At 38.8% G+C, this 13,924-nt stretch overlaps 1 protein-coding gene across 1 annotated transcript in view; it reads right to left on the reverse strand.

Annotated features, from left to right (window-relative positions):
* Positions 1 to 6,926: 6,926 nt before the first annotated feature.
* nck2a (NCK adaptor protein 2a) overlaps positions 6,927 to 13,924 on the reverse strand; it is a 63,773-nt gene continuing 56,775 nt past the window's right edge. Inside the window, exons 3-4 of the mRNA XM_084121604.1 lie at positions 9,710 to 10,500; positions 6,927 to 8,502 (exon numbers count right to left, since the gene is read on the reverse strand). Of these exons, the coding sequence (XP_083977730.1) occupies positions 8,308 to 8,502; positions 9,710 to 10,500 (986 nt within the window). The 3' untranslated portion in view covers positions 6,927 to 8,307. The remainder of the gene's footprint in view (positions 8,503 to 9,709; positions 10,501 to 13,924) is intronic.

A 13,924-nucleotide genomic window follows, 5' to 3' on the forward strand; every position in this document is an offset into this window, starting at 1 on the left:
TGAGCCTAAACTCTAATGACTGAGTTTGCGTCTGTTCTTCTCAAATCAGGGTTCTGCTACTGAACAGCAAATAACAGCAAGAAAAGACGCCACGTTCTTATTCCGAGCCAGACACAACATGTCCATGTTACTTCAGCGGTGAGGACTGTTTTTGATTGCACCGACCGAAGAAATAGCCAAGCAGAAGTAGAAGAAAGAAGGATCAGTGGTACATTTAATGGTCACAATGTCATTCATGTTTATACAAGATTGTATTTACACGACAGATTTCAGGTGTGGGAGTGAAAACCCATAAGTCATCAGCACAGACAGAGAGACAGAGACTGAACTACCTTCACATCTTCCCTGCATTCATCAGCACAACGATCATCCTGTCTGACAAATCATCCAAAGAGAAAACCTCGCCAATCACACATCTGTACAAACAGTTCATGTGAATGAGGACTGTGGATACTTTTTTTTTTATATGGTTATGATCCAACCTTGAAAATCTAAAAGAAAACAAAAGAATATTCATAATGTTAGATGACATCTTATCCACAAAATAGGTTTGAAAACTTTTTTTTTTTTTTAATTGTTATGTTCTATTACAGGACGGTGCGACAGTGAGCCAAATTCAGGGCATCAAGTGGTAATCAGTGGCCTAAAAGCGATTTTCACTACAGAATATCCATCCATACATATAGGCTATAACACAAGAAATAGCATATTTTATATTTTAATGACAGTATATTTATTGAACAGAAAATAGTACAAACTTTGCTCAAGTGATTGTTTTGAACAATATTAACTTAGAGATCATTAAAAACATATTATTTTAGATGAAGTATTTGTATGAATGATTCGTGCTTTTTGCCCCATGCTGCATGGTTTTATCCCGTGTGTGGATTTATTAATTTATAAGATTTATTTTCACACAAAATCTGTTGCTCCATCAATGTTCAATACAAACATATATAGATTTTCTACAATCGTGCATTATGGGAGCAGTGAAAAGCTCATTTTCTTAAGCCTTTAGCCCTGTTGTAGGGGAACGCGGGGCACAACCTAACGCGGGGTTAAATGTAACAGACCTTTTACATAGTTAGTCAGGGTCAAGCAGGTTGTGTTTCCACTATTTTTCTCTCGCTGCCAGAAGACAGTCTCCCGCCGATTTGTGGAAAGTTTTGATAAGATTTCGAGAAGATACTGGACAAAGAGTGTTTTGACACCATGCAAGTAAATTTATTTGCTAATTAATAGTGAAATACACACACAATTATTTCAAAAACCCCACTGTGTGTAGTATTCACGTTACGCACGCACAGTTGGCTTAAGTGAACAAACAATGTTGTGAAATCCAGATGTTTCAGTATTAGATCTGCGCAATAGCTCTTAAAGTGACATACTCTATTCAATTTAAATTCAATTTCAAGTTCATTTGTTATACAAATGTCAGTGACAATTTGTACATGCTTAGGTTGAGGCTCAGGCATTCTACAGTAGTGCAATATAATTCAATATAATACAATTTAGAGGAAAAAAAAAATATATAGGCCTAAATGCAAAACAAATGTTATGTTAAAAATACGCATGTTTGCATTGTATATTAAATAATGTTTAAAGTGAAAATATTTTATCTGCCGTTGTCAGTGTCCTTCCTGTTAATCAACAAAAGACAAAATCGAAAAAAATTAATAGTGAAGCCTATGCAATATGCATTAATTCTTTTTCACATTTGATCATTCCATTTCTGTAGTATTTTTACTAAATGTAAATGAACCTACTGTAACTGATTTTTTTGGTTTAATATGAATCTTTGTTCTGTTGTATTTGTCCCTTTTAGACTAAAGAACATCAGTACAGCGACAATAACCTCTGATGTGCTAAAACAGTGGCCTGTTTTTGAAAGATCAGGTGAGTTTATCATTGTTAGTTAGTAGAACTGAATTAACGTGAAACAATTCTTACTGTTTTAACAATGTTTTTTTTTTTCCAGGGTCTGTGCTGAGTATTACAGGATCACACAAACGAATCCGAAGAGCACCTTTTTCTCTTCGTTAGATGAATACACATCTAATTGTACAAAACAAGTGGTGGAGCGTATACAATGAGATGAAGATCCTCCTAGACCAACTTAATCATCAGGTAATTATTTTGCATGTGGTCATATCTCTCTGGTTAAAGGCTGAATTTTGCCATCTCCTTTTCAAGGTAATTCCCATGCTTCTCTTTGGATATAACATGCAGAACTTGTTCCATATTTGTTTTCTGTCTTTCAGACACAGAAACTCCAATGTGCTTGCTCAAAGAAAGGCTACAACTCTCAGAGCTCTACCTTTGTTTATAAGGGAAAAGTCAGAAAACATCCTGAAGACTTGCCTGGTAAGAAGATGTGTGTCACCAGCATATACACTCACACTTGATATACAGTGAGGAAAATAAGTATTTAACACCCAGCTATTTTGAAAGTTCTCCCACTTGGAAATCATGGAGGGGTCTGAAATTGTCATCGTAGGTGCATGTCCACTGTGAGAGACATAATCTAAAAAAAAAAAATCCAGAAATCACAATATATGATTTTTTAGCTATTTATTTGTATGATACAGCTGAAAATAAGTATTTGAACACCTGTATATCAGCTAGAATTCTGACCCTCAAAGACCTGTTAGTCTGCCTTTAAAATGTCCACCTCCACTCCATTTATTATCCTAAATTAGATGCACCTGTTTGAGGTCGTTAGCTGCATAAAGACACCTGTCCACCCCATACAATCAGTAAGAATCCAACTACTAACATGGCCAAGACCAAAGAGCTGTCCAAAGACACTAGAGACAAAATTGTACACCTCCACAAGGCTGGAAAGGGCTACGGGGAAATTGCCAAGCAGCTTGGTGAAAAAAGGTCCACTGTTGGAGCAATCATTAGAAAATGGAAGAAGCTAAACATGACTGTCAATCTCCCTCGGACTGGGGCTCCATGCAAGATCTCACCTCGTGGGGTCTCAATGATCCTAAGAAAGGTGAGAAATCAGCCCAGAACTACACGGGAGGAGCTGGTCAATGACCTGAAAAGAGCTGGGACCACCGTTTCCAAGGTTAATGTTGGTAATACATTAAGACGTCATGGTTTGAAATCATGCATGGCACGGAAGGTTCCCCTGCTTAAACCAGCACATGTCAAGGCCCGTCTTAAGTTTGCCAATGACCATTTGGATGATCCAGAAGAGTCATGGGAGAAAGTCATGTGGTCAGATGAGACCAAAATAGAACTTTTTGGTCATAATTCCACTAAACGTGTTTGGAGGAAGAAGAATGATGAGTACCATCCCAAGAACACCATCCCTACTGTGAAGCATGGGGGTGGTAGCATCATGCTTTGGGGGTGTTTTTCTGCACATGGGACAGGGCGACAGCACTGTATTAAGGAGAGGATGACCGGGGCCATGTATTGCGAGATTTTGGGGAACAACCTCCTTCCCTCAGTTAGAGCATTGAAAATGGGTCGAGGCTGGGTCTTCCAACATGACAATGACCCGAAGCACACAGCCAGGATAACCAAGGAGTGGCTCTGTAAGAAGCATATTAAGGTTCTGGCGTGGCCTAGCCAGTCTCCAGACCTAAACCCAATAGAGAATCTTTGGAGGGAGCTCAAACTCCGTGTTTCTCAGCGACAGCCCAGAAACCTGACTGATCTAGAGAAGATCTGTGTGGAGGAGTGGGCCAAAATCCCTCCTGCAGTGTGTGCAAACCTGGTGAAAAACTACAGGAAACGTTTGACCTCTGTAATTGCAAACAAAGGCTACTGTACTAAATATTAACATTGGTTTTCTCAGGTGTTCAAATACTTATTTGCAGCTGTATCATACAAATAAATAGTTAAAAAATCATACATTGTGATTTCTGGATTTTTTTTTTTTTAGATTATGTCTCTCACAGTGGACATGCACCTACGATGACAATTTCAGACCCCTCCATGATTTCTAAGTGGGAGAACTTGCAAAATAGCAGGGTGTTCAAATACTTATTTTCCTCACTGTATATTGTGGTTCCACACAGCTGTCAGTTGCTCACCTCTGCTGAGCATAAATGCTTGTTGTGTTTCTGATGGAACTAAAGATACGCTCTGCTTGGATGCAACGTTGTGTTTAGCTATAGGGACTGGATGAAATTGAAGTGCAAGACAAGGTAATGTGGTTTAAATGAGAATGTCATGAGGAAAATTCTGGCTTTACACTCTTAAAAATAAAGTTTCCAAAAGAGTTTTTTTTTGTAGCGATGCCATAGAAAAACTATTTCTAGTTCCCCAAAGAACCTTTTAAAGAACCTTTCAAAGAACCTTTTATATTATTTTTAATATATATATATTTTTTTTTATATTATTTTTAATTTTTTTTATAATTTGGTTAGTAGTGAGATATGGCATGTTTAAGTAAAGGATCTCTGATAGTCACTCCAGATTGTTTGTTTTCCAGGACAATATGTTCAGGTTTGTTCAGTAGAACTGCATCAGAAAGACTCGTATTTATGCAACATGGGATAAATAACAATACTCATATTTTACAATTAACCCTGCATATGGGGTAAGTTGTAACATTTGCACTTCTGTCACTTTCAGTGCAACTGTACAAAAATGGTAGGTTCTAGAAAAAACTTGTTGTGTGTTCATTTGTAGCAGAGATGTGTATGTTGCTTGTGTAAAAAAGAAGAAGAAGAAGAAGAAGAAAAAAAAAGGTTAAACTACCTTAATTATGTTACCAAATGTGTCTCTGCTTGATATACAACCACTGATGAACATATTCGGTTTTGAAGAGAGAGAGAGAGAAAAAAAAAAAACCTATACAAGTGCGGATTAGAACCATGAACCTCTGACACGCTTGGCAAAAGTTCTACCATCACTGTACTCAATATCTGGTCACTGTAGCTTATATTCATATTAGTAGCCTATATGAAGAGTTCAGATGCAAAAGCCTCTAAGTGCCATCTGAAATTTTCTTCTAGAATGATCATTTTTATCAAGCTTGTATATTTAAGTTCAGTAATTTCACTTAAAAGCCAATGAAAATGACCTATTAATTGTCATTTAAGTGAAATAACTGAACTTAAATATACGAGCTTGATAAAAATGATCATTCTAGAAGAACATTTCAGATGGCACTTAGAGGCTTTTGCATCTGAACTCTTCATATATTTCTAAGTTTTGTGCATTTATGTGATGCCGGAGATCTACAGTGATTCCTCAAGAGTAGTGGTTCTAGAGACCATATATTGGAGACAATATTCGAAATCCCTCCTATATCTGAACTAATTTAACTGGAGTGGAGTTAAGAGAAACTCAGAGCTCAAGAGCGAATTCAGCTTTATATGTGACATCACAAATATTTAGACATTTGTTAGTGTGACGTCACTGGAATTGGCTATAAATATGGAGCACTTGGGAAGAACTCGTGCAAAATATACAATGTCAGTATAATTTTGTACATCTTTCTGTGTGTGTTTTTTTTTAAATTCACCAAGGTGGCACATGCAATAAACATTTTTTTTTATTACCATGTGTGTTTCCAAAAATATAGACTCACATTATACACATTGTCATAAACATAAAAGTACCAAAATGTACCATGGTATTATTACCATGGTGTTTTGGACATGAATCAGAGTACCATGGTACATTAATTCCACGATCAGGCAAGATATACCATAGTATTAACATTTGATCCCATCACTGTACTAATGGTACTCAATCTCCAGTCACTAGCTTATATTTATATATATATATATATATATATATATATATATATATATATATATATATATATATATATATATATATATTTCTTTGTTTTGTGTATTCATGTGATGCCAGAGATTTGCAAAGAGTCCACTATCAGAGAACGGATGGCCTAGGCTACAGAATAACATATAATATAAATGGTTTAATTTTGCTTTTATAAATTGAGCATTCATGATATTACTACAGATAAATACATTTTCTGTTGATATGTGTTAGGCCCATCTGAAAGATTATGCAGTAGATTTTTGTTTGTTCTTTTGTTATCAATTTGATTTGTTATATCGTTTGTGTAGAGTTTACAAATGCAGAAAAGTACCTAGATATTACAAGTGTGTGATGTCATCACTGCTCATTATCACAGTACAATACAAGATTACTTGTCAAATAAACAAATGAAACATTTTAGTTCACGTGTAGAGATTTCGGAAAAATAGGTTAAAGGGATAGTTCACCCTAATGTCATCATTTAGGCCTACTCACCCTCATGTTGTTCCAAACCTGTATGAGTTTCTTTCTTCTGTTGTGAGCATAAAATAAGATATTTTGAAGATTGTTGGTAACCAAACCATTTCAATGCCCAGTGACATCGATGAAAGACGAAGAAAAAAACGAAAAAACAAAACAAAAAACAAATGAGACCTTTCTCAAAATATCTTCTTTTGTTTAACAGAAGAAAGTCATATTTGGAATAACATGAGGGTGTAAATGTCAATGATGAAAGCATTTTCCTTTGTAGGTGAACTATACATGCCCCCTAAAAGCACAAGTGGCCCTTGTCACATATCATCAAAGTTTAACAGTAGCCTACTACAAACGTCAGTTACAACAAACGTCACAGGACCTTCAGTACGTCAGGCGCTTGACATTATTGTCAAAGATAGAGGAAATGGGTCTAAAAGGATGCAAACGGGCATACGGTCTGAAAAGACTGGGAAGGTACATTGTTTGTTTTATTTTTCTGCTTTACTCTAGAGCTGTCTAATAGTGACATCTACTGGTGAACTGCACACATGCAGATTTTTAAACTGTGTGATATTTGTTTTCTTAAAATGTCAATCAGCAGGTGTGATGCACTGATACATTTATTCCCTGCACCACAGAAATCAGATTGCTGGAAAAATGAGAAAAGAAAGCACAGGCAACATCGCAGAAGGTCCTTTTACGTTATTCTGCAAAACTTTTATTGAACAAAAGTATTTCAATTCTCACCACACTGTCCTCAATACAGTACCATAATGCTGGATCTAAACGATTCATATATGCACCATATCTTTTTCTTTTAATATATATATGTACATACAGTGGAAAGAGGAATTAAATAACATTGCTCAATAACATTCAGACAAAAAGATTTTTTTTTAAAAATCTGAAAACCCCTTGACCAACACGCTTATTGGTAAACAGATAAAAGTACAGAAATAAAATCATATTTTTTGTTTTATTACTCTTGAATTAGTGTTCACAATCAACTATGTGTTACTGAGAGCAGAGAAGACGTGTTGGTGAGGTGCAATAAGACATCAACAGTAGCAGAACTGGAAGTGGGTGGCACATTTGGTTGAAAGGACACACATTCAAAAACTCTCTTAGAAGCTACAATCTCGTTTCATCCCGGTCTCTTTTGACGCCTGTCGTAACTGCGGCATTTATCTCCCTTTATGAAGTACCCTGATTCTGAAGAAACCCTGAAGTGACTCGGATCCAAGAGAAATACCTGGAAAGCTGTGTATGTTCGCATTGTAGGAGCAGAGAAGTCCAAACACTGCCTTCATGAATGCTGGACGGACTGTAGATGCAAAAACAGTGTCTGTAAAGGCTCGGAGGATGGGACAGCACCGCTTTATTTCAGGGCGAAATCGGACTGTCATTCCAACTATTGGATCGGATTTGGATTCAACCAGTGTGAACACGCAGGAATGTTGCGTGGTCTTCGTATGAGCTCTATGAATGGAAACAAATCTTCAGTTGGGAACCAAATCGCACTCCTCATTCTTCACATGGCCATCTGCTCTGAAGGATCAAGGTTAAGACATGCACATGAATCTATTCTCCTCTGATAATTCAGTACAAAAGCTACAATTGTACATACTGTACTGCTCTTTCAGGCAGAGATATGTAAACCAATATAATGTGGGTTGAGGTTGTGGATTCTACCAGCAACAGGAAGAGCAAAAGAACAGCTGTCCAAAGAGAGTTCTACAGATGTTGCTTAGTGAGGATGGCATTTTGTCTGTCTCAGCTAAAATCTCCAAGGTGGCTGTAAATCACTTTTAAAAAACTAAACAGGACGCATATATCAAGGATGGACATCTCTTTTAAAAAGAATGATAAAGTTGCTACTGCTCCCTACTAGCGTGGAGGCGATGTAGAGTTAGAAGTCCTTGAAGTTGGTTGGTAAAGGAGTAGATCTTCATCCCCTCAGTCAAGGGTTCAGTAAAGTCAGAGGAGTGTGCAGGAAGAGAAAAGAAAAGATAGAGAAGAAGGAAACAGAGGTGCACGGGGGAAGAGGTAACGTCCGTTAAAACAGTGCCAGATTCAGGCAAGGGGCTTGACAAGGTAGAGTTTGTCTCCTTGCTCACTGGTGAAGATGGGCGCTTTCTTGTAGTGCTCAACGAGCTCTTCCATACTGCTAAAACGCCGCTGGCCGATGCAGTACACTCCGTCCTGAAGCTGCACCTTGAAGTGCTTGTTCTTCCCCACAGCCTTCAGAGAAATGGAGAAATCACTGGGCTGGAAAACAACGGACAGAGATACGGAGAGAGAAATGAATGGGACATTGTTGTTGCTGCTCCTCCATGCCTAACACCAGATGGCAGCATTGATTTAAATAAGGCCACATAACAGCCAAAATAGAATGTAGCATTCATGGGCACCAGAATTTGATCTAAGATTTCTTTAATGAAATTAATAATAATAAAAAACATCTTTAATTATTCCTTGTGGTTTCTAAGTTCTTTCCTTCCTAAATCACTGATCACTGAAAAGCTGACGACTAGCTTTTTTAATGTGAAATGCAATTTTTCATTTTAATAATTTCCAAATGACAAATTACTATTTTTTTAAGGCACAAAGCAACAGAATTAATCAAATAAAAAAAGAAATAACTGAGGGACATGAGGCCAACCAGTGGATATTTTGCTATACTGTATATATACCATGGCATGGTTTTTAAAATGTCACATGCAGAAAACTATGGCATATATTGAAAATGTGTCGCAGTAAAGGATTTTTTGATTTTCATGTTGCTACGATCCACTCACATCTGGTGTAGACTTATGGTTGCCAAGATTTGCAACTTGGTGCATTACTATAGAGTTCAAATGACATGTGGCCACAGGTGTGTATATTTATTGTGACATGACATCAAGGCCAAGTATGGTAATCCAAACTCGGAATTTGTCCTCTGCATTTAACCCATCCAAGTTAGTGCACACATTAGGAGCGTTGAGTAGTGAACACACATACTCGTGGACACACACCCGAAGCAGTGGGCAGCCATTCATTGCGGTGCCAGGGGAGCGATTGGAGGTTAAGTGTAAGATTTTGGTCAGACTGTCCACCCCTACACAATTTGACTATGGGTAGTTAAAGTCACTGAGATTTTGACTTCCCATAGTCAAATTGTGTACAATGCACATAACCATGCAACTTATTTGAATTCCATTGAGGAATTCAAATAAGTTGTGCAAGTTTCACGGTTTATTTAGCACTGTCCAAATAGATCTGTCGTCACACAATTCAGTCAGTGGGTTGTGCAAGATCCACTATCCTGTGCGTCGCACAAATAATTGGTTAACACTGTGCGGTTCAGCTGGCTAGTTTGGTTTCCCATAAATTACATACCTAAATAAGACTACATTACTACGTGAAAGGTTGTTTGCAACAGGTAGTTTGGCATATAGATGTAAGTGAACTGTTCAAAATCAGTTTAACTTACCGATGACTCACTGTCCCGTATCAGAAAGTCCCCTTCCGCTCCTCTCTCATTAAGCGCACACTCTGCTTGATGCCGTGTCACGCTACCATAATACCAATCTTTTCCAGCAAATTTTCCTGTACGTGAGGGCACCATGTGACTGATGTGAGGCGAGCCATGACTTGACCCTAAGACCTTCGCCACTGGCCCATCATTGAGCACTACCACATAGTTCTTGGGCACAAGGCCGACCACGCCGCGGCTGTTTTTACACCTCCACCACTCTGGATCATTCTCTGGCTTTTCCATAACCTCCATAGTCTCGCCCTTCTCAAAGTTCAGTTCCTCCTCTGTAACTGAGCTGAAGGGGTACAGAGTTTGGACCACATGCAGAACAGAGCTCCCGGAGCCTCCTGGCCGGCCGTTGGCCATCGCCGCACCTTGCCCAACCTTCAAAGACCGGAAGCCCCCCAAAGTGTCCCCAAAGACCCCGTCATTGTCTGCGTATCCCACCTCCTCTTGGACATAGTTGGATGGAAACCAACCAACACGGCCGGCATAGCTACCCCTCCACCAGCCGTCACTGCACTTCTCCATGACCACCACCCTCTCCCCTTTAACAAGGTTGAGTTCGTCTTCACGCTCAGCTGCGTAAGAGAACTTCACCACTGCGGGAATGTTCAGGTCATAGATCCGCTCGGCCCCGCCCCCTCCACCCCCTCCTGTGCTGCCATTGGATGGGTATTCTGCCTCTGTGCTGGGTGTGGGAGATGGATCACGAGCACTGGTCTTCCTTTTCGTTTTTCCCAGTCCTGAGAGGAATAGAAAGAGGCAGAAAAGTAAGGAAGTGAGAATCAAAAAAAAAAAAAAACTACTGATTCATTTGAGTCTATACAGATCAATGATTTGACAATAAACAGACAACATGCCTTTTTATTGCAATGTACTTGGATTCAGTGACCTGAAAGACACATATTGAATGGTTCTTTCGAATGAATCGGTCACAAAGACAGAAAATGTATTGCTTTAAAGGTACAGTATGTGATTTTTCAAAATCGTTGTTGAACACTGTTGATATTTTAAATCATTGCCTGATCATATCCCCTCCTTTTTACAGTGATATTCCTCAGAGCTTTTCTCTTTTGTAATGTCTCTCTCTCAGCCATCTCTCTTTTCTTCAAATCTCCCTCTTGCTCAGCTCACTCTCCTTCCCCATTCTGAGTGGACATGCCCCCTTCTGCTGATTGGCTCACTCTCTCTGCTCTCCCATCATGAGTGGACACACCCCCTTCCTGCTTATTGGCTACAAGCTTGTTGTGGTGCTTGGTATGATCCACATTCAACAGCATTTTTCAAAAATCAATTACTGCACCTTTAAATGCCAAATGGGACAAAACGTATTTGCCAATACGTTGGTGATATGACTGGTGCAGAAATCACAGACTTCTCCTTTAAATTCCTTACAATTCCCTTTTCTACTCTCTAACCACAGACTGCCAAGTACCCTGAAGTTCCCTGATGTCTTGAAGCATTACATTTTCTCCTACTATAAAAAATTACCACCACTTCTGAGCAAATAGAAGCTGATCTACTAAGACTAGTGATCTGACAGAGCAGGCTGTGATAAAGGCCAAGGAGGAAAGTAAACACTTGAGTCCTGGGGGTGCATTGGGAACCATGGAAGAAAAGAGCGATTAAGGATTGAAGACTTTCAAATTCAGCTTTAAAGAGAAATGGGATTACTATGATCTGATTATCTAACAAAGGAACAAGTAACCTAAAACAGACAATGGTTTGAGCACAGATCCTAAAAACAAACACGTTCATCACGATCACAAAAAAGAAAAAAATCTTGTACAGATAAGGCTTAATAACTAGTGTTGAAACGGTATGAAAATTTCAAATCACAATTATAGTGACCAAAATTATCACGGTTATCAATATTATCATGGTATTGTTAAAATGTGCTGGAAATATACAAAAAGTACTGATACACACACTGGCACACATTTCAAATACGGTTTTCATGACAATTAAAATATAAAAACGGTAATACTAAATGTCGGGAATTTTATCATTGTTTAGAGTCAAACCAGTGACTCGTCCCTATTAATAACCTGGTGATGTGTAACGTTAAAATCTAGTGTTCTTTTATATGATACAGGTCAAAAACTGTTTTAGCAAAACCAGATCAGCTCACACAGGTCTTTGCCCAATTTCCAATTTTGCTCTGCATATAAACACATTTACCAGCATTCTGGCTGCGTATTCAATGTCTTGTGCATGTTTTGGTGACAAAACGAGAAAAAGCCTTATGATTTAAAAATGTTGTTGTTTGGTTTTTATAATGAGCATTTCGTATGTCAATACATTCATTCTCTAAATGCCAGTGAAATAGACAGGGACCCTGTTGTATTCAAAGAAGGACCCCGGTTTGCATCTCAGTGTCTTGACAGGCAGCCAAAAATAAGCCCTCTCACTTGTTCCCAGGTAACAGAGGACATCTGCCACTGCCTCCTCTACTGATCCCATGTAGACACGTACAACACATACCATAATAGTTGAGCACTATTCAACCAGAACAAATGAGTCAAATGAATAAGAAGAGATGGGTGTGTGTCACCGTCGGAGAGAAGAGAGAGCGAGAACGCATAGCTGGTATTGGTGTATCGATACTGCAGAAAAGGAGTATTGGAACAGTTTAAGATATTTCAGTATTGATGCATATCAAAGTATCAATATTTCTGACAACACTAGTACTAGTACGTAGTACGTACTGAGATGTGGAAATTGAGCTGAGGCCTGGTAACTCCTTGCACACTCCAAACCCCAGCTGTCTGTGAGCAACTAAAGCGAAATGGGCCTCCCAGGCAATAGGGGCAGTATGCCGGAGCTGCTTCATACTGATAAGACAGGGAAAGGTGCAAGGGGAGGATGAGAAAAATCTCTAAGCAAACTCATCCTGACGTGAGTTGACAGGAGAAAGAGAAATCAGTTTGGCAAGTAATGATGCACAGAATGACAGAGAACATTTGATGTCTGTCACAATTCTCTAGGAGCCTATCAAATGAACTGCAAAGCTTTCACAAATGCATTCATGCGTGCCTGCACATACACATACACACAAACATCTCTTGCACGCGAGTCGCAAGCCTAGGCACTAACAGATATGCGTGAAGACAAAAAAAGAAGCCCCATTTTCCATTAGTCCTCAACTCCTGGGTCCTTGACCACTGAAGTACACTTAACAGGTAATTCCCTTAGGAATGTCAGTCTCACACCACACTGCACATTAACCTGGAAATACCTCTGTCAATTCTGAGGTAAGAACTAACAGGACTTTAAAGTAAGATATATCAATCCTTTGCAGTCTAGAAGGTAGGGATGGGCTTGAGCACCTGACTACACTGAAGTAAGAACAATGATCAATCATGATACAAAGTTATTAACGTGAATTAAAATTTAAGCAAATGTATTTGTTCTTATTGATGCTCACGCTATACATGTTCATTTCGGAATAAGGGTTACACAGAACTCAGTTCCTTGCATAAATTTTATACATGCCCCAGTAATGACAATATTTGACGATAATTTCAGGAAAAGTCTGTTTAAACTTTAAACTATCCAAACGTGCAGATCCTTAGATTTTAAGCAAAAGCTTGTCTGATAATATAATGGATAGGAATAGTTGCTAAGATAGGATTGGTCAGTAACATTTTTAACATGGGGCCTAGCAAAGTGTCAGTTGGCATCAGTGCTCTAAACAGTGACTTGCAGTCTGGAGCAGTAACAGCATTCGAATCTCTACGATGGGGGAGTGACCTGGACTGCAAACAAGAAAAGTTAAAAGTCAATCTTCCAGTTCAAAGGGAGCAGAAACTTCCCCCTATGCTGGAACTCTGAGACTGTGTGCTTCTGAGGCTCGGGCTGACAGGGAATGAACACTGCAACACAAACAGAACAGAGACCTTTTGGGAAATCTAGAAATAGAAGCACGTCCCACTACCAGTGACAAATACGTGAGAGGAACGCCTGAGAAGGCTTAAAAAAAGGAGGAGAATGAAGACAGAAAAAATCTATGAAAACTGAGTGCAAGCAGTCTTTGAGGTGAAGCAATGTGAAACATCTTTTCAAAAGTCCCAAAGAAGGATGAAGGTGTTGATTTGAGTAGAGATTTAAAGAGCTGATTTAGTCCATCTCAAGTGACAAAAACATGGCACACCATACTACTGCAAG

The sequence above is a fragment of the Abramis brama genome (genome assembly GCF_963993115.1).
Source record: "Abramis brama genome assembly, chromosome: 8".
Lineage (NCBI taxonomy): Eukaryota > Metazoa > Chordata > Actinopteri > Cypriniformes > Leuciscidae > Abramis > Abramis brama.